Source organism: Pantherophis guttatus, chromosome 2 (assembly GCF_059756535.1).
Source record: "Pantherophis guttatus breed Tessera chromosome 2, ASM5975653v1, whole genome shotgun sequence".
In the NCBI taxonomy this organism is placed as follows: Eukaryota; Metazoa; Chordata; class Lepidosauria; order Squamata; family Colubridae; genus Pantherophis; species Pantherophis guttatus.
Window position 1 is genome coordinate 148,887,295 of NC_142064.1, and position 20,152 is coordinate 148,907,446.

At 35.3% G+C, this 20,152-nt stretch overlaps 1 protein-coding gene across 7 annotated transcripts in view; it reads left to right on the top strand.

The window, feature by feature from the left end:
- The window catches only part of CEP112 (centrosomal protein 112), a 299,264-nt gene that overhangs the window by 64,509 nt on the left and 214,603 nt on the right, over positions 1 to 20,152 (top strand). For 6 of the 7 annotated variants that reach the window (XR_015732452.1, XR_015732453.1, XM_034412661.3 and 3 more), the window contains 3 exons: positions 316 to 459; positions 10,455 to 10,609; positions 11,527 to 11,656. Coding sequence is in view for 5 of the 7 variants with exons in the window: in XM_034412661.3 (XP_034268552.2) it covers positions 316 to 459; positions 10,455 to 10,609; positions 11,527 to 11,656 (429 nt within the window). In the remaining 2 variants the exon portion in view is untranslated. Of the gene's footprint in view, positions 1 to 315; positions 460 to 10,454; positions 10,610 to 11,526; positions 11,657 to 17,076; positions 17,170 to 18,208; positions 18,269 to 20,152 lie in introns of all 7 variants that reach the window. The other variant, XM_034412656.3, reaches the window with a different exon arrangement.

The window sequence follows — 20,152 nt, forward strand, 5'->3', positions numbered from 1 at the left end:
CACTATCTAAGATTGAACTCTCAACCTTCCAAGTGGGAGGCGAGTGTCTTCATCCCTAGGCCACCACGCCGCAATTATTATTATGAGGCAGTTATTAATTTAGATAAATGTCGATTAAGTGATACAATTAGCTTAAAATTTAGGAAATGTCATAGATAGAACATGTTTACAGAAATATATTTTAAAAATTTGAATAATATATGCCTTCCTCAGTTCCTGATTGAGAAGTTGTGATATAAATCAAAGAAAAAGCTTTAATAGTACTGAATTGTCCCTTAATTTTTCTGTGTTAGTGAACTGTATTTGTCTTTGTAGCTCCATAATGCAGTAGCTGAGATGGAAAAAGACAAGTTTAATCTTCAGAAAAAACACACAGAAAATATCCAAGAATTGCTGGAGGATACAAATGCACGTTTAAGTAAAATGGAAGCAGAATATTTGGCAGAGACCAAAACAACTGTAAGTGTTATGTTAATACCACAAATACTATTTTTTTCCATACTCCACCTGGCAGCCTTCTTAAAAGGGGACTGCCAGCATTCCAAAATAATTCTTTGTCCATATACAAGGTCTTTTCATCAGTTCGTTTTTCAAATGACATTGAAGATAGTGTACTAACTTGAATGCAGAAGTCTATCTCTGTTCTTCACCCAGGCAGCTGAGTTTGAGGCGTTAAGTATCGTTGTTCTCCTTTTGATGCAGCATATGGTAAAGTGTGTATGTGGATTTCATAAAGAAAATGTTTGTGTGTTTCAAATCAAGTCTGTTTAAACATTTTTTTATCAGTGTTACATATTTATAGAAAAACAGTTTGATGTTGCCCTTAAAGCTTATTCAAACATTTCTTGTTAATGAAGATTGTGTTGGAAAAAATTAGTACTCAAAGCTTCTTATATGTAACAATATATATGGCAAGAAATGGATACAGTCTGTCAGCAGGATTGAATTTAAGAACCATCAAAAGCAGACAGATCTTGCACAGCAGCTCCTGATTTTAATAATTAAACAAGGTAGAGTTCAAGGCATGGCTTAAGATGAAAGACTATACTGTCACTGAAAATTAGTTTCTCTTTTCTGACTATTTCAGACCCCCCCCCCCTTTTTATCTGTTTTTCATGAAATGTCGTTTGTTGAGCACTAACAACTTCTGCTGAGTGATGAGACTTATAAATTACATATTTGGAACAAGGATTTTTCCATTATATACTATTTGGGGCTGATATTAAACATATTTATACCTTGAAATAATTAAGGCTATGTATCAATGTATTGCTAGTTACTGATTTTGTAAATGACTTTAAAAAATAGTCATTTTTGGCATTTTTGGTATTTTTTTTTTAATTTACTACTTCCTAATTCGGTAATGAGCGTTATTTGGCAAGTAAATCTAAATAATCTAATAGTTTATTTTAAGTGTCAGACTACATTTTGTCATTCAGTCATAATAAAAAGAAATATTTTCTAAGTTTATAATACAATATCCCAGAAAAAAGGGAGGGAAAGTTAACAATAAGTATAATGGAGGGAAGGGGGAAGTGTTATATAAAATAGACTTCTGGACAGATTAGATGCTACTCTCTGGTTTTCTGGCTCACGCCTTCCTCTCTTCATGCTTCTTCTGAATAGAAGATAAAATCTGATATAGCTAACTTTCTTATGATAGGAAACAAGTTCCTGCAACAGGGAGAAATGTATTTTGCCTGATTGTATATTGACTTCTACCAAAGAGAGTGAATTGGGTGCAAACTTATAAATAGCAAATAAATCTCCACACCATTTGTATTTTAAAACTTTAAAATACAGGTAGTCCTCGAGTTACGATCACAATTGAGCCTAAAAATTATGTTGCTAAGTGAATCATTTGTAAAATGAATTTGCCTCATTTTACGATTTTTCTTGCCACGGTTGTTAAGTAAATCATTGCATTTGTTAAGTTAGTAACACGGTTGTTAAGTGAATCTGGCTTCCCCATTGACTTTGCTTGTCAGAAGGTCACAAAAGTTGATCACATGACCCCAGGACACTGCAATCGTCATAAATATGAACCACTTGCAAGCAATTGAATTTTGATCATGTGACTATGGGGATGCTGTAATGGTCATAAGTGTAAAAAACAGTCATCAGTTCCTTCTTTCAGTGCTGTTGTAACTTTGAATGGTCATTAAATGAACTATTGTAAGTTGAGGTCTACCTGTGTAGGTTATTAAAACCTTTATATATGGACAGTTTTATATTCAGCAGTTTAAATTATTTCTTACTCAGTTTTGGGGAACTTGGTCCTGGCTTGCTATTCAAAATTTTAGATGGTTAAAATTATTTATTTTATACTAGAATTTGGGATATAATGGCATAGCAGGTAACAATCTTCAAATATTGCATTGTTTTATCCTTCAAAATACTGATGAAACGCAATCTAATCATATTATAGTATCATGATAGGCAGATAGTTCTTAATAATTAACTTAGAAAAATGCAATACTGATAACTCATATTATAATAATATATAGTATAATATCATTACAGTAATATTCAATAGAAGAAAATACTTATAGCTCATGGTTGACTTTTGGTACTCTCTGAGCTTGGGTGTTTTCTTGCAGATGGTTCATTACATGCCTAGGTAACTCTTCAGTGCCTACTGAAGAGCACTGAAGCACTTAGCACAGAAAATGTTAGCTAACCATAGTAATAATAAAATGTCTGCAAGCAACACCCAAGCTTAATACAGTGCCAAGGACTCTAAATTGATATTATTTAAGTCAAATCTGCTTAAAAAAATAAATTTAGTAATGGTTCTGTTTGAATAGGTGATGTGCTGATAATAGATGATCCATCTTAACTATTACATACTGCTTAATTTTAAACCACACATTTTAAGCTGTGCTCCTATGGGTACACTTAAATAAAGTTATAAAGATTAAATTTATAAAACCTACAGAGCTTTTGTTTAACAGTTTTCCTCAAAACAGAATTATTTTTTAATTATAATTCAAAATATTGCATCAAATTTTTCTATTGTTTACTGTGAGAATCTGAAAAGGAAGCCATAGGAAAAATGAGAGAGATATAAACTTCTGATTTATTTTTCTTTGTGGTCTCTGCATGTTTCATAAAGGTTATCTATGCTTGGGAAGAGTTCCCATTTAGAATATTCTACAATTAACCTACCTTCATAATTCATTTCATCTTCAGTTTTTTTTAAAGTATGATAATGTACAAATCTCTTTGGAATGTACCCTTTGATGTCAGTGAACCTTTCCTTTATGTATTTCACTTAGATAGTCTGAGTTGTTCATTCTCATTTGACAGTTTTAGTAGTATTCAGGCATGCTGAGAGATCCCCACCCCCATCCTCAAAGTATCCTCCAAAGTATTTGCAGTGTGATGCTAAATTTCCAGTTATGTTTTATCATTCTTTGTGACTTCCTTGTTTGAAGAAAAGATTTATGTACACATACTTTGGCTGGCATCCAGAAGAGAAGACTCTGAAGAGAAATACAGTAAAATAGTTAAGGGATGAATAGAGTGGGTTAAAAAAAAAATAACAAAAATCAGTAGAATCTCTATATCATTTCTCACAATTTGTTGCATGAGTATTTTCAGCTGAGATTAAAAAGATGATCATCAATGAATAAAAATAAATTTGAATGCCCCATTTGTCACCATATGTGCTTAACGCCGCATATTTATTTTAAATATATTGACTTAAACCTACCTATATAATTTATGTCAAATAACTTTGCTTTAAAATTTATTTTATTTTAATAATTGTAGTTTTTCTGGTTATGATAATGAGCAAGTAGTAATGTTATCTTCACCTAAACCTTCTAATATTTCAGTAGGAATTGCTCATGCATTTTCAAGTAAAGTATGACAACTATAAGTAGCTTATATTAGTAGCTTACTGTTAAAATGAAGTAGTTCCTCAAGAAACCAAATTCAGTCTACAATCCATTATTAAGTTCTTTCCTGTTTCAGAATATATTTTAAAATCCTGGCATAGGTTGAATCCTTCTTGGTATTAACTTGTGATTACAGATGTATTCATTACTAGTAATTTTCCTAATATTACAATTTTTAAAAAGAAATCTTCTAATGGAGATAAAAGTGAATAGTTTTCAGAAAGGAACAAGGTAACATTTGTAAGACTGTATTACTGTGCCAACATAAGACAGTTTGTGGCATATGGTTTTCAATGACCTAGCATGGCTGTAGTTGTACTGGTGCAAGTCAGCAAATGGAGTTAGAAAGGGGGAGAAGAAATTCAGCTATGGTCCTGAAGGTCAGCTATAATGTTATGAATGATGATGAACTGTCCTGACTACTAACTAACTAACTAAAGTTCTTATAGGAAGATGTAGCGACAGCATACAGTCCAGCCTGGAATATAGATGTTGAGGACTAGACCCTTGGGGGGCACTTGCCTCCTGGGTTGCTATGGGACATGTTTCCAATTTGATCCAAAGTTGGAGAGCAGGAGAAGGAGAGGAAACAAAAAAATTGCAAATGAAATGGTTGGGGAGTGAAGTTACTTGAGTGTGCAGATCAGGTATTGGTTCCTGGTTGGGAAAGGAAAAAAAAGTTCCAGGGGTGACTTCCCTGGAAGAAGGGAAGTGAAGACTCAAAGGGACAAGAGGTTCATCTGAGATCCAAGATGGAAACAGTGGTTTGTCATTCATTGGTCTCTGGGAAAGGACTGGACAGAAGACTCTGAGAGATGTTCTTTGCCTAAATAGGTGCTCAGCTCAGCAGATCCAGAAGAATTTTTTACACATTACAGTAAATCCAGCCCATTCCTTTCTTTTCACTTTTACTCTTAATAAGCCCAAAAATGGGGGAGAGAGACTAAGTGAAAGAGGAAGGAAGCAGAAGAGCTGGAGTGGGATAGTCTCTCTGAAGAAGACTTAGGAAGCAACTTGACACCAGATGAACACCAGAATTGTGCTGTACATTCCTATTGTAAATACTGGTTGCAAATCACTTCACTGTATGTAGTAAAAAAGCATAAAAGTCTCTACTGTCTTGTTTTTCTGTGCCAATTGCCGCACTTGCAAAATACACCTCTGGTTCAAAAACCCCTGTCACACTATGACACAGTTAAACGCTTACTAAACTCTTAGTGTATAAATATTGTCAAGAGAAGAACTGTGAATGTCCATTAAATTGGAGCTGAGTTGTATCTGTTTTTACTCAAGAAAGGTAAAAAAAATATTCATATTTATTGAACAGTTGCTTATCTGACAGTAAAAATTAGATATTGCAGAACCTACTAATATTGTGTCAAATATTTCAGTAACATTCTCCTCTGGAATTTATTTAATATACATTCCATGATTATAATTCCATTTTATTACTTATTTTTCTTCAACTATTGTAAAAAGAATTGCTACTTTAGTGTGGTTAAAGTAATTTTACTATGAAACAAAATAGTATTATCTTGCAATTCCTATTACATTCTTTGCTCTTATTCTTTCCTTTGTATCAAGGAGTACTCATAAATTAAACATGATTATCTTTTCTTCTTTCACTTCCAGATATAGATATTTTATCATATTTGAAAGCTATATGTAATCTTCCTTCATATAATCCCTATGTGTTCTGTATAGTGAGGAATTAAATTTTACAAATGCTTGTAATTTTTTAGACCAACCCTAAAACAATTTGTATAGCTAAATTCCAAATTGTAGTTGTTCCTGTTTTTTGCTTGGATGTATATTTTCTTTTCACAAATTGGCATCTAATTATGTTTCTTATTAAGATTCTATATAGCCTTTCTTTTAAGAGAATTTTTAAAAGTTATTTTACTTTTATTTACATAATTCTTATTTAGCTTTTATTGTTTTTCCCATCTAATTGCCTTTTCATTCTTTTGATGGTCCCATTCCAAATACATGCAGAAATATTAATAAAAGAATAATATTAAGTATCTCAAAAATGACCATACATTTCTTGACCACACATGTGCTTATACAGACTTTTGATCGTCCTGCCTATTAAGAAAGATGAGAGGTAATGAAATAATTTGAGCCAATCTCACTAGTACTTCATCTTCACTACTGGGGTCTTTTTATTTATTCAATTTATACGCCGCCCATCTTGCCTGGATGTGACTAGTGGGTTATGGTCATTTAAAAAACAATAAATGTATTAAAACCATAAATAGTAACATTGAAATAATTTAAATATAATTTTGAAAGTATGAGGAGTACTCTTCCATTCTTGTGCTTGTGGGTGTGGAGTAACCTCTGTTGGCGCAAGGTTAGAGACTGATACTCTTTTTCTTACAGGCACATACAGAAACAGTGATTTTAATCTCAGATTGCCAGAAGGAGGAAAAAAGGTTTTTTGAATATTTTTTTTTATGACTGAAGGAATCTCATTTTTTCTACCTTTTTGTTAGAGTATGCTACCAGTGTTAAGTTTCTTCTCCTCAAAATCAGGACAGCTTCTCCCTCACATTTTCCCCATCCCCCTTTTTTTTGGAAGGATGGCAGGCAGCATAGATGGAGGAAGACTGGAGGGGACTAGATAGGCATTGGGGCAGGTAGTAGTGGGGAAGGTAGTGAGTCCTGGCAGGCTGGGATATTGGACCGCACACATTTACCACATTTCTTACATTCCCGAGTGAGTGATTTTCTATACACAACTCCCAGTATCAACCCTTCTCCAGTTCATCATTTTGAATATTTCCTTGGAATAAAGTAATTTAGAGTTGAAGACGAATTAAAGGAAAAAAAAAAAACCCACCTGTTCTTGATTTCTGTCTATCACTACCACTTTGGCATTTTGCAGCTGAAGAAATTAAGACTCCACAATCCGTCACTAAGTTCACAAAATTGGTGACCCCCGGTAAATAACAAGCAACATTCCAATGTATCAGTACATTGTTAGAAAAAGCACAACCTGCATACGCTTTAAGTTATATCATCAGCCAACTTCTTCACCTTAAGGTTATTTGAACTAGATTTGCTCTTAGTAATTTTTCCTATTGCTAATGCTCTTTTTTTCCTTCCACAGAAGCTCATCATACATATTTTCTTAAATTAACATCTCTGCCTGGAGTCACCTGATAGGGGAGATGGGCAGGATAAAAATGTAATAAACAAACAAATAAATGAAATACCAATATAACCCTTGTTAAACTAAATAAATAAATAAATTTAATTTAATTTAATTTAATTTAATTTAATTTAATTTTGAATTTGTATACCGCCCTTCTCCCTGAGGACTCAGGGCGGTGAACAGCCAAGTAAAAACATCGGATACAAATATTAAAATACAGTTAAAATATACATATATAAATTTGGCCCCGTTAATTAAAAACCATAGACAAAACACTTAAAAAACACTTAAAAAATTAGGCCAAATGAAGGAAGGAAGGAAGGAAGGAAGGAAGGAAGGAAGGAAGGAAGGAAGGAAGGAAGGATCAATAGTACCTTCTTGACCTTCATCATACATGTGCTATGGCATTCCAATATGTTTTCTCTATGCAGTGTATTTCTTTAACAACTTGGGAGAGAAATCCAGCATCTGGGTTTTTGTGGAAGATCAAATTATAGCTCTTGTTTGCCTGCCCAGACAAACTACTGTAACAAGGGAAAAGGAACCCCCAAACTCTAAACATATGTATTTGTCCCAAAATATGTAGGTTGTCTGCTGCCAATAAGTATGGCCTTAATTAAAACCCACATCTTTGGTAACTTATTTTATTAAAAATCTGTTGAGTATTTGGCATGTTTGTCAACAGCCAAATATATGGTTTCACCATTTCCCATCTTTTCAATCCTTGTTAGCTACAGTTTTCTAACTGCAGAACTATATATTTAATCTGATCATTGTCATTCAGTTCACTCTGACCTTTTATGATCTGATGGATAACATTTAATCAGAATTGTCTATCAGTAGATGCCTCTTTGAGTTTGTGTAAGGTCATGCTTATATCAGTAGTGATGATAAACAGCCATGTGCTGTCTGTTGCTTCTTTTCCAATTGCCTTATCTTTGATTTTTGAAGGATCAAGGTTTCTTCGCTGACTCTTTTTTATATTATGTTTCCAAAGTATTTATGCTTTAGATTTGTCATTAATACTTCCAATCTGGTTTTACTTCATCTGACATTAAATGATTTATTTTTCTTGGGGTCCAAGGTATTCACAACAACTTTCCACAATTCAAAGGCATCACTTTTCTTTGTTCAGTTTTTCTGGTAGTCCTGTTTTCACAGCTATAAGTTATAATTGGAAAATCTATAACCTTGACAATATGTACTTTTGTTATGATGTGTCTTCACTTAATATCTTGTTTAGATTTGCCATAGTCTTTCTCCTAAGCATAAGATATTTACTTACTTCATGGTTTTAGACATCTTTGTGAGTTTTGAGCTGGTTTGCATTGTATTGACATTGTCTATTGATATTTTTCTGCTGCCAGTTTTCTAAGTTTCTAAATCTTAGTTTTTTAAAATAAAAAATTAAGCAGAAGGTTGGGTTTTCACTCTTTTTTCATTGACATTGTCAAATCTTCCTGATATTATAGCTATTGAAGTGATATAATCAGCATATCTGATTTATATTTCATTATCATTATAAATATCATTATAATGATAATGAAATTATCATTATAAATAATATTATTATAAAAGATGTTTTCTCTTAGTAATTTTAATTTTTATTTCTATTTATTTTCTATAGTACAGTGTTTTTCATGGTACAATCTGCAAATAAGTTAAATAAAATGAGTGATACAAGTTCCTCTTCCAGTTTTGAACCATATAGTTTTTATATTGTCTATAGACAGATGAGGTTCCCTGGTATACCTGTATACCTATCCCAATTGGTTGAGGGTTATACCTTTAAAGGCATTTACATAATTAGTAAGGTAAAAAACAGACATCTGAATTTGTTTAAGTTTTAGTTCTACCCTTTTCCCCTTTCCAGTAAGCATGACTATACTGGAAGCTCAAGTTTTCCATTTTTATCATTCACTGGAATTCTTAAATCCTCCCATCAAAAGTCAAAGTGGTATCTTCCCGAGTGGATGTGAATGCTTTATTGGCCAAGTACCTTCTGTCTGTACAGCTTAGGGTTTTTTTGCTTCTTACTTCAAGCCATTAAGTTTCAAGCAGTGACTTGGGGGACAGTCAGTTAGAGCAGGGGTCCCCAACCCCTGGTCCATGGACCAGCACCTGTCCGCAGTATGCCAGCAACTAGTCCATGAAAACAAGCAAAGTCTCATCCACGGGATGCAGGCAGCATGCAAAATCATTCTCCTCCGGTCCGCGGAAAAACCTTTCTCTACAGAACCAATCCCTGCTGCCTAAAATGTTGGGGGCCGCCGAGCTAGAGAACATGCCTTCTAAAGGTAAATTTAGGAATGGTTGTTTATAATCTTGGTTATTCTGTCATTAATGCCTTGCTGGAATTAGTAAGCAGAGATGTGATGTGCTTTGGTTCTAAAGTCAAACATATTTCAAAATGGGTGCAGGGCAGTATGCTGTGCTTGCTAGGACATTCTTAAAGAAATTGCATCTTTTCGTAATTTTGCATGATAGCCATGTGATCCCTCCCAAAGATGAATTCAAATGGCACTAACATCACAACCAGACCCACAGTAAAGCATCTTATACACACTTTAATTTAGCTTATCAGCATTATTTTTATAATCTTTTCATTTTCATGATTTTATATTTTTAATGATTGTTTTTATATATTTGTTATTTTTACTGATTCTTGTACACTACCCAGAGTTGCTTCTGTTAGATGGTTCGTCATATAAGTATGATAAATAAATAAATCTTGAACTGATGTTGTACAGCTGCTGTGATAGTCCAGGAAGAACCAGCTTCTTTAAAGTGCTACTGACAGGCACCAAATGGATGCTCATTCCAAAATAGTTTGTAGATTCATATCCAAAGCTCAGCAGACCCTATTAGCCAACCATCCCTACTGGGTATGGTAGATGTAGTACAAGGCTGATTTTCTTTATATCTTATTTTCTACATTATTTTACTAAAAAAAAAAAAAAATTACAGAGCGTTAAGGAGAAAAGCTGTGTTTAAATGGAAGAATATTCATTATTTTGAAGTCTATCATCCCTTTTGAAATGTATAAGGCTAATGCAATAATTGCCAAATGGCTTTATTTTAAGTATGTATTAAAAGTTATTTGGAATTTATACAGACTTGGAATATGATTCATCCTTAATGAAGTGCAGCATCTGGAATATGAGGTGCCTTCTTGATGTTGCATATGTTTGAACATAGATATTACTTGGCTTGATAATGAAATAGGAACTGTATACTTGCTCATCATGTTTCTTAAATAATAAAAACTGCTTTTATGTTTTGAGATCCTTCAGTATTTTCTGAGTTATCTGAGTTATCTGTTGATAATGTAGTGAATAGCATCTGACAAGTGCATGAATGTATGTTTTAATATAGCTTTTCATGTTATTTAGAACCAGATGGTCAAAGAGCTGGAGGCACGAGTCCATCAGTTGACAGTGGAAGCTGAAACAAGTCATTTGCAGCATCAGAAATTATCTCAAGAGAAAAATAATCTGGAACAGTCTTACCAGTCTGCGTCTTTAGAACTTGAAGAAATTAAGGCAAGGTAGTTAATGGTCTTTTTCTTTAAATTATGGTAGTATAATCTTTATTGCAATTTGTTAAGTATTGATATTGAGTAAATGTGGAATTATAGTAGAATTAACAATTCTATACCATGTGAAAAGTGATAAAATCTGAATTTTTTTACTTTTGTGAAGGTCTGGCTTTCTTTACTTTGCTCTACAGTTCATTACTGTGAAATATAAACTCATTTGTTGTTTACACTTTAATAAGATGAATCAGTGTGAATTAAACATTCTAAGTTTGGACAAAAATAAGGTCTTCTGATTCCAGTATTTTTTAAATATTGAAATTAGAGGTGATGATGGAAAAGCTACTACTTGTAGGTTTCCTGTGATGTTCTATTGAGGAAAAAATGAAAAGGCTTGTAACATCAGAAGTAATCAATAATTGGGAAAATTTTATTTCACAAATAAATGAAATGAACCTGAACTAAATATGCCATGATACTCTAGTTTAAACTACCTATTTTTGATATAGACAAAATAAATCTTTCTGTAGTGGTTCTATAATGTCATCTAGATCATGGTTTCATAAATATAATTTGAACTAAATGTACTGTATATATATATATATATATATATATGTATAAAAATATACAAAAGTATATTTTTTATACTTTTATTATGGTATTGATTTACTTCTGTAATATAATTTGTCAGCAATAAGTGACTTGATAAGTCTATAATTTTGACCATACATAATGAGCCATAATCAGCTATTCATAATGGAATATAAGTAGCCTTCACTAGTTACATTTTTATAAATTCAATTCAAATGTTAAGATGATTATATTAAGTGTGAAAACATAAAGATAAATGTTAGTTTGATCAGAATGGTCTTCTTTGGTCATCTGTGTCTTCTGTGATATGCCTGTACTTTGTAATCAAATGTTTTTAGGCATAATTCACTTCAGAAAGAAAGAGGCCGCATGATGGAAGAACATAAACAGAACATTAAACAGTTACAAAGCAAGTATGAAGTGGATCTAAATTTTCTGAAGAAGGAACATGCTCTTTCTGCAATGAAGGTAGATATGGATGGATCGTTTTACTTACAATACTGAATGGATCAATCAAAAAATTCTTAATTTCTGAAATTTAAATCCTGCATATCTTTCATAAATATAACTACCTTTATTCGTCTGAAAGCTACTAAGAGATCAAGAAGAGCAAGGATGGTTGAACTCAGGGGTGGGTTCAACTTACCTTTACTACTGGTTCGTAACAGGGCCACGTGCGCACGAATGTGCAGAAGCTTCTGCGCATGTGCAGAAATGTTCTGATGTCGTTGGAGTCAGTGGGCGGAGCCTCCCTCCGGTTTTACTACCATTTCTATAGAACCAGTCCAAACCGGGGGCAACCCACTACTGGTTGAACTACCTCCATCCTGCTCCCACCAGAGATTATTTACAAGTGGGATCAATGCTGTTTGTCCCATAACCAGGCCTGAAACCTGACTGGAAGTGATCTGGATAGTACATTTCATCTGGGACCCTCTGGAGCTGCAGTGCAGCCACTTTTTCCACTATCTTCCCTAAAAGTGGAGGTGGGAGACTGGAAAGCAGGTGGGATCCAGTGAAGGTTTCTTAGGAAAAAACGGACCAAGGCTTCCTTCAATGGTTCTGGGAACAGCAATGTATTAATTATTGCCTGAGCCTAATTGCAATTCGTCCTCCAGGAAACTTTTTACCAAGCAGGAGGGTCTAGGATCTAATAAACAAAATAGTTGCACTAACAACCCCAAGGTTCCTGTCCATTGTCTCAGGTACAACAGAATCAAAGTGTTCTCAGATAATTGGATAAATCTGTTTCTTGGGCATCTATAATGGACCCCACTCCATACTTAGTCTGCAACTAAGAACAAATTTGAATGATTTTATTCATCAGGTGCTGGACAAATTCCTCCTCCTGGCCCTGTAAATGATCATTTGAGCCCTTCTTTCCTAGGAGGAACCGAGTGACTTTAAATAGGGCCAGTGGGCCACACTCTGTGTTTGCAAAAAGAGTGGAGAAATAGTGGTGTTTCACTGTTCTTAACTGCCATGAAGTAGGCCTTCAATGCCAACCCCGAGATGGCCTCCAGCAGCTGAGACAGGGAGGTTGTTGTGCAGCAGGTAGGTGGGTAGAGTAGCAACAATCCCAACTGATCCCACAAGCTTCAAGAACAGTGTCTCATATCCAGAAACTTGGGAAGCATGATCCCTGATGGTCAAAAGAGATTCCTATATGACAACTGCTACACCTTCTTCCCTGCCTGGGGCCAAACCCTAAACCCAGCTGGACATGTCTCTGAGATGGGAACAACCCCCTCTTCACTGCTTTCCATCTCCCACTGGTTTCTTGTCCTGGTCATGTCCCTCAGTGCTGCAGATGACAGTTCTGGCTTGGCTCTGCTTCTGCTGCCCCCAATCTGCGGCCAGAGATTTGTGTTGGCTGGCAGGGTAGAAACAAGCTCTGTGTGGCTCCCAACGCTGGCCTGATTCTCTGTGCCAACTTCAACTTCTGTCAGTTTCCCATCTCTGCCACATCTTCGCTCCTGTCACTACAGTCATTTCATCTTGGTCACTCCAACCTCTTGGCAAACAGCACTAGGCAGGAAGAAGGTAGGGTTGAGGCAGAGATTGAGGAGTTTCGTTTGATGCCCTGAATAGCGAGGGAAACCAACCTCCCCCCCCCACTCCCATCCTCTGTCTTTATAGGAGGGAACCATGTTGCAAAGATATTGAATATTGATATTGAATATTTGTCTGAAGTCAACTCATAGTCCCAAAGCACTAAAGTCCTATTAGATACAGGTCCCTGGGAACCAGCAAACTTCTCTAGTACACTCTCATTTCATCTTTAGTTGAGGAAAGTATTTTTTTTTTACTGCTGGGCACAATGTGTTCCCATTGGCACTCTACAAGAATATTCAAAACAACATAATTCTTTTTTTTTACTGCAAGTGCTGCAGACAACAGATGATTACTATACTTACTTCCTCTCAGACTTTTATATATCCTTAAATTATGATTATAGAAAATCATTACAAGCCCTGTCAATTATGCTCAGATTATTCCAAGTAGAACTTCACTTTTGGACTTTTGCAAGGAACTAAGACATAATTTTGATTTTGGGATTTGATTATTAGAATTATATGGGTCTATGGAAATAAGGTAGACTATTCTTTTCTTTGGAGTAAATTGGATTATTTTTTTATCTATATGCTAAAAGCCAGAAGCCATTGTTATTTTTTCTTTTTTTTCTTTTTTCACACTTTTATCATGCTTCTTGTCTGATTCATTTTTTAAATATTTCCTTTTTTGTTATTTGTTCACTTGTTATTTACATTTTTGTAATTTAATTTTTTATTGTAAAATGCCCAGTCACTTAGGTGAGATTGGTCATATAAAAATGTGATAAATAAATAAATAATAAAACCATACTAAAATTATTCCAGGTAGAACTTTATTGTTTTACTGTACACCTTTTGCATTTTATCATCATGTTTTAATTACATCAATGTTTAATATATTGGTATTTTATTACTCTACTAAATCGTTACATAACAGAGACGTGGTGGTTCAGTGGCTAAGACGCTGAGCTTGTCGATTGAAAGGTTGGAAGTTCAGCGGTTTGAATCCCTAGTGCTGCATAACAGGGTGAGCTCCTGTTACTTGTCCCAACTTCTGCCAACCTAGAAGTTCGAAAGCACATAAAAAATGCAAGTAGAAAAATAGGGACCACCTTTGGTGGGAAGGCAACAGTGTTCCATGCGCCTTTGGCGTTTAGCCATGCCGGCCACATGACCACTGAGACGTCTTCGGACAGCGCTGGCTCTTTGGCTTTGCAATGGAGATTAGCACCGCCGCCTAGAGTCGGGAACGACTAGCACATATGTGTGAGGGGAACCTTTACCTTTAAACTGTTACATAGCAGTATAGCTCTGTTCATGCTTGACCGTTAAACATTTCTCAGATTTTCTGCCACCTGACATACTTAAATATGGTCTGCCATTCTAGTCCTTATTTGCTGGTTTTACTTTTCCTCTCCTTTTCCTCCTGTTTTCTGAAAATTGCTTGGCTATTTTATCACACTCCTTTTTTTCCCTGAAATAATGTTACCAAATTGTATTTGGATCTGGTTATTGATTTTGATAAAGTGTTTGATTTGATTTGAAACTTAAAATACCCGTTATATTAGAGAGCTGTCTGTGAAAAATATTTGTGATTGAAATTGTTTGATCATTGACTGCTTTGTATCCACAATGTATTGTCTTTACTGTATCCTTCCTATTATGAAAGCAGTGTCCTTATTTTTTTCTTCGTGTCATGAGTAGTAAACAGTTTAATAGTCTCACTGAGAGTGTCCAATTCCAGTCTGTTTCAATTCACTGATGCCATATAAGATGTCAGTTTATTTTATATTTCACTATGTTGAACTTTCTCGCATTCATACTTTCTACCTTCCATGCTCCCACTGCAGTGCTGTCTTTGTAGCTTTGGGTTTTCTTTCCCTGCATGGCAACATCAGCTAAATGTCTGAAAAGCTTTAATGTAGCTACATCAAAAGCATCACTAGTGTACTGAAAGATCCTCAGACATTCTTCAATAGCATATTAAGTTGCATTGGACCCAAGGGGCCCATCATCTGACACTCAGTCACTTTATCTTGTCTCTCTGTTTGGTTTTCATAGTAAAATACAGAAGTGGCTTAACGTTGCCTTCTACTGTGCAGTATGGAATGATATCCTCGCCACTCTCACTAGGTTGATCATCCACTTCCACCCACCTTTCTGAGTTAAAGCAGACCAGGAGTATATGAGGCCAAGAATATATACTCCTAATAGGTCACCCAAAGAGTATCGCTAAAGCACATATCTATGAATGTGTAGGTAGTTCTTGATTTACAATCATTTGTTTAGTGATCATTCATATTTATACCAGCACTAAAAAAATGGCTTATGACTGTTTTTCACACAACTGTTGCAGCATCCCCTTGGTCATATGATCAAAATTAGCAACTGCCATGTATTTATGATGTTTGCAGTCTCATGGAGTCATGTGATCACCTTTTGTAAACTTCTAACAAGCAAGGTCATTGGGGAAGTCAGATTCACTTAACAACTGTGTTACTAATTTAGCAATTGTGGTGAGTCACTTAATAACTGTGGCAACAAAGGTTGTAAAATGGGGCAAAGCTCACTTAACTGTCTTGCTTAGCTTAGCACTGGCAATTTTGGGCTCAATTGTGGTCATAAGTTGAGGACTACCTGCATCTGGCATCCACTCCTAGTGTACTTCAACTCATCCTTTTTGGAAGCATCTTTCCCGCCATACCTGCATCTAATAGGTTAGCATAGAAGGACTTCAGGTAGTTTTAATAGATAGCATCTTTAAATTGCATATCCAGTCAGTGGCTATATCAGATTACAAGATTTGCATTTAAAAGCTTTCATGCCTTTTATTTAAGTATTTGGTATATTTGTTAACTAATCCAACAACTCCGCAGGCAGCATATAGTACAGTAACAAAGCAAAATCAGCGTGCCCCCTCCCTCAGTTATATAAATGCTTAGGTATAGAAAACCATAAATTCATAGATAAGCAACCTTCGCCTTAAATAAACAAAAAAAAAAAATCCTTTTACAGTTAGTTCTCAAGTTATAACAGCAACTGGGATCAGGAACTTTGTTTACATGGTTGTAAAACAAGATGTCACATGACTGTCGCTTAGTGATCGCAATTCCAGCAGTTTCAGTACCTGTAATTCAGGGGTGTCACTCATGTCATCACGGTGGCATCATGGGATGTATCGGGACTCCCCCCCTTCGCTAAACTGGGCGTGGCCAGCACATGACGCATCCAGCCCATGGGCCGGGAATTTGACAGCTCTGCTGTAAATTAAACAAGGGCCACATAATTTGTCAAATGAGGATCTCACATAATCATGACTTAAAACTTCCTACGGGCTTCCCTATTTACTTGTAGAAGCTGACAGGGAATATTGGAAATCATGATCATGTGATTGTGGCCTGTTGTGACTTTGTAATCGCGAGCCAGAATCGGAGCACCTGGATCGCAATCACATGACTGTGGGGACATTATGATGGCTGGAACTCTGAAGATCTGTTATAATTCCCCCGCGTTCAGGGCCATTGGAATTTTGAACTGTTGCTGACCAAGTGGTCATAATCCAAGGACTGTCTGTGGCAGTTTTGTGAAATAACAAGACACTGTTCCATAATACACTGGCTGGTACAGAAGAAGTATAGTGCTGGTACCTGCTGTCCAGTCCAAATTGCATAAATGTCCCAGAAAGGAGGGATTTTCAGCATGCCTTCTGGGGATAGTTGCACAAATAGAGTATTTCATTCCTTTTACCTTTTAAAGCATAACTTTGAAAAGTATAGCTATTTCTGTCCAAATGAATTGAAGATCAACATTCCCATTTTCATTAAATCTTTATAGACATCAGATGTGACAGAGGACTTAAAGCAGTGTGTGTCTGAATTAAAACAACAGTTACTAGAATCGGACCAGCAAAGGCAGGAACAACTGCAGGTGAGCCCTGATCTTTTACTCAGCAGAATGATGAGCACTTTGTTTTGTTTTGTTTTTTTTGAAAGAGAGAGAAAGAGAGAGAAAGGGAGGGAGAGAGAGAGAGAGAAAGGGAGGGGGGAGAGAGAGTTGCTGGAGGCCTTGCCAATATTGTGAGGAAAAATAATGGAATACTTTCTTATTTCAGGCTAAAGCCTTTAAAGATTTTTTTTACTTTTTCTTGCAGAATGATTTGAAAAGTGTGCTTATCAGTGGAATAAAAAAAGTATTCAGTGAAGTTGAAAATTATCATCCTGTCTATCTTAACATTTGTATAAATTAGTGCATTACATAAATCTGTTGCCTTGGTGCTACATTGTAAGCATTCTTGGCTTTTGTTCTTATTTTTTATAGCAGGGGTCTTTTAAATTTTTTGCCCTACATCTTACAGCATTCTTCGGTCTGACTGTATTGAATGGCATATAGAATTCTATATAGGAGTCCAGACCTAGTCCAGAACTTTCCAATTACCACTTCCACTGCAGGTCAGCTGAGGCAGACCTGCACTGAATAGATATCACATTTTGCATATCTTGCATATATATATGCCTTACTGTGCTAGCATGCCTGCATATGGCAGGGGAGGGGTGGAACCATTTAAAGAAAGGACCTGATTACCTCAGGAGGGTGAGACATTGGCAATAGAGGCTCAAGGAATGATGTGGTGGTAGAAACTGCCTCAGGAAATAAAAAGATGAGGAAAAATGAAAAAGACGAACTTTCCAATAAGCTTAAGGGGAAAGGCAAAAAGCCAAGAGTGATTTTACATGCTTTCAAACAAAAGATTATATACATAGTTTTTATATGAAACTAGAACTGAGGAGATTCTCAACTCAATTCCCCATCCCTTTCCTTGGCAAATCTCTTATCTGTTCTAACTGATTATCTGCTCTTAGTTACTGATCTTCCCACTGAAGTACAAGATTTATTATTTCTTGGATTATATTTTAGTTTATGATGAAAAAAATAACAATGGTAATTTTATTGACTCAACTACTTTCAGGAACAAGAGCAAATGTTTCTACAAGAAAAAGCTGATTTAGAAAGAATTCATGATAAAAAGGTAATTAAGAAACATACTATTTTTGTGTACAGATATCATGTCAAGGTCATAAAAGTTTACTTATATAAACTATAATATGGAAGTATTGGGCACAGAGGGGAATATAAAATTGGTGAATGTAGAAACTCTAAAAATAAATGTCGAGCAAGAATGCACCTGCTGATATTTTCAGAACATTTATATTTTGCCTGAGAAATATATTAGTACTTGGCTATATTTCAGTAAAGTTTAGATAAAAATAAATTTTATATCATAGATTTTAAAAAATCATGTTCAGCAATATTTATGATCTTTGATCACCAGATATCACTGACAAGGTTACTGACAATGAGCATCACTGACTGTGCTTTATCTTGGTCTCAGCCAGATCTTTGTGGCTATTCTTTTCATTTATACTAACTTCATTGTATTCCATGATGTTTCTTTGTTCAGTAGGTGCCCGCCAAAGTGCTGTTTTTGTATTCCCCCGCCCTGTACACTCTTTCCCTTGATTGCCTCATCTGACAGTCCGAATCAGGATTGCATCCTATCCTGCATCCTGCATCCTTTAAAGACTGCATCTATTCCAGCGGTACCAATGGCTTTTTTCCTGAGATGAATGAGAATGTGTGATTCTCCCTATTGTGAAGCCTTTTAGACACATTGATAAATTGCCTGCTCATCTGTAAAGACTGAATAGGGATAAGACTGAGATTCTGGTGCCTTAGCTGAACTCTCTTGCCTATCCCTCCGGTATTCTTTGTCTTCCCTTCAGGTCTGTGAGGTGGTTAGAAACCATGAAATGATACCCTCTTCATTTGGTGGTGGCTGATTGCTTATAGCGGAAGCTCTGATCTTGGCCCAGAATGCCTTGTTTTAGATCTGCCTTATTTTCCTATGTTTCTTTCTACACAGGGTATTAAAGCAGATTCTATTAAGGGCAGGGCCCAATTTCATTTCTTGGTGCTAGAGTTTAAAGCTCTATTCCTCACTACCTGTTCCAGCTCCTCTCTTGCCGTGATTCTGTTTATATGTCATAGTCAACAGGATAGCATTTTTTTTCTACAGTTTGTCCTTGACTTGTGACCATAATTGACCCCAAAATCTATGTTGTTAAGCAAAACAGTTGTTATGTGAATCACTGCAGTAACAGTTGTTAGGTTAATCTGGCTTCTCCATTGACTTTGCTTGTCAGAAGGTCACAAAAGGTGATCACATGACCCTAGGACATTACAACAGTCATAAATTGCCAAGCATCCAAATTTTGATCATGTGACCATGGGATTGCTGCAACGGTCATAAGTATGAAAAATGGTCATGTCACTTTTTCCATGTCGTTGTAACTTCGAACAGTCATTTAATGAATGGGTGTAAATCGAGGACTATCTGTACTTCCCTTTCCCCTAATATTCCAACCTATTTGCCTGTATTTCAAGACTTGCATCATATATTATAGAGTTCTCTGCCATCCTCCAATTCTAACATTTTCAGATACATTTAAAAAATGTATTGGTAGAGTAAGATTTGCTATAATCTTACTGAAGTTAAATAAAGTTAGAAGTAAGGTTATCAGGTTCAGAGATTCAGTATGCTGTTATTTTTACTGTGTTTGTAAATATGTTGTGGTATATAATGATATATATATAATCTATTTTGTATCATTTTAATTGTTAGTTTTTAGTTTGTTGTTTTGATTTGTTAAATTACCCTGGTTCGGTATGGTATGCGTTAGAAATAAACTGTTTACTTGTTTCTTTGAATTTATTTTCTTTGGAATTGGGGAGAGATAGGAAGTAAATGCTGCTAAATCACACTATTAGAACCTCCAATATCATTGTAAATAGGTTTTCTTTGATATTTAGAATTCAGATGTTTATTTTTTTAAAATAAACATTGACAAATACT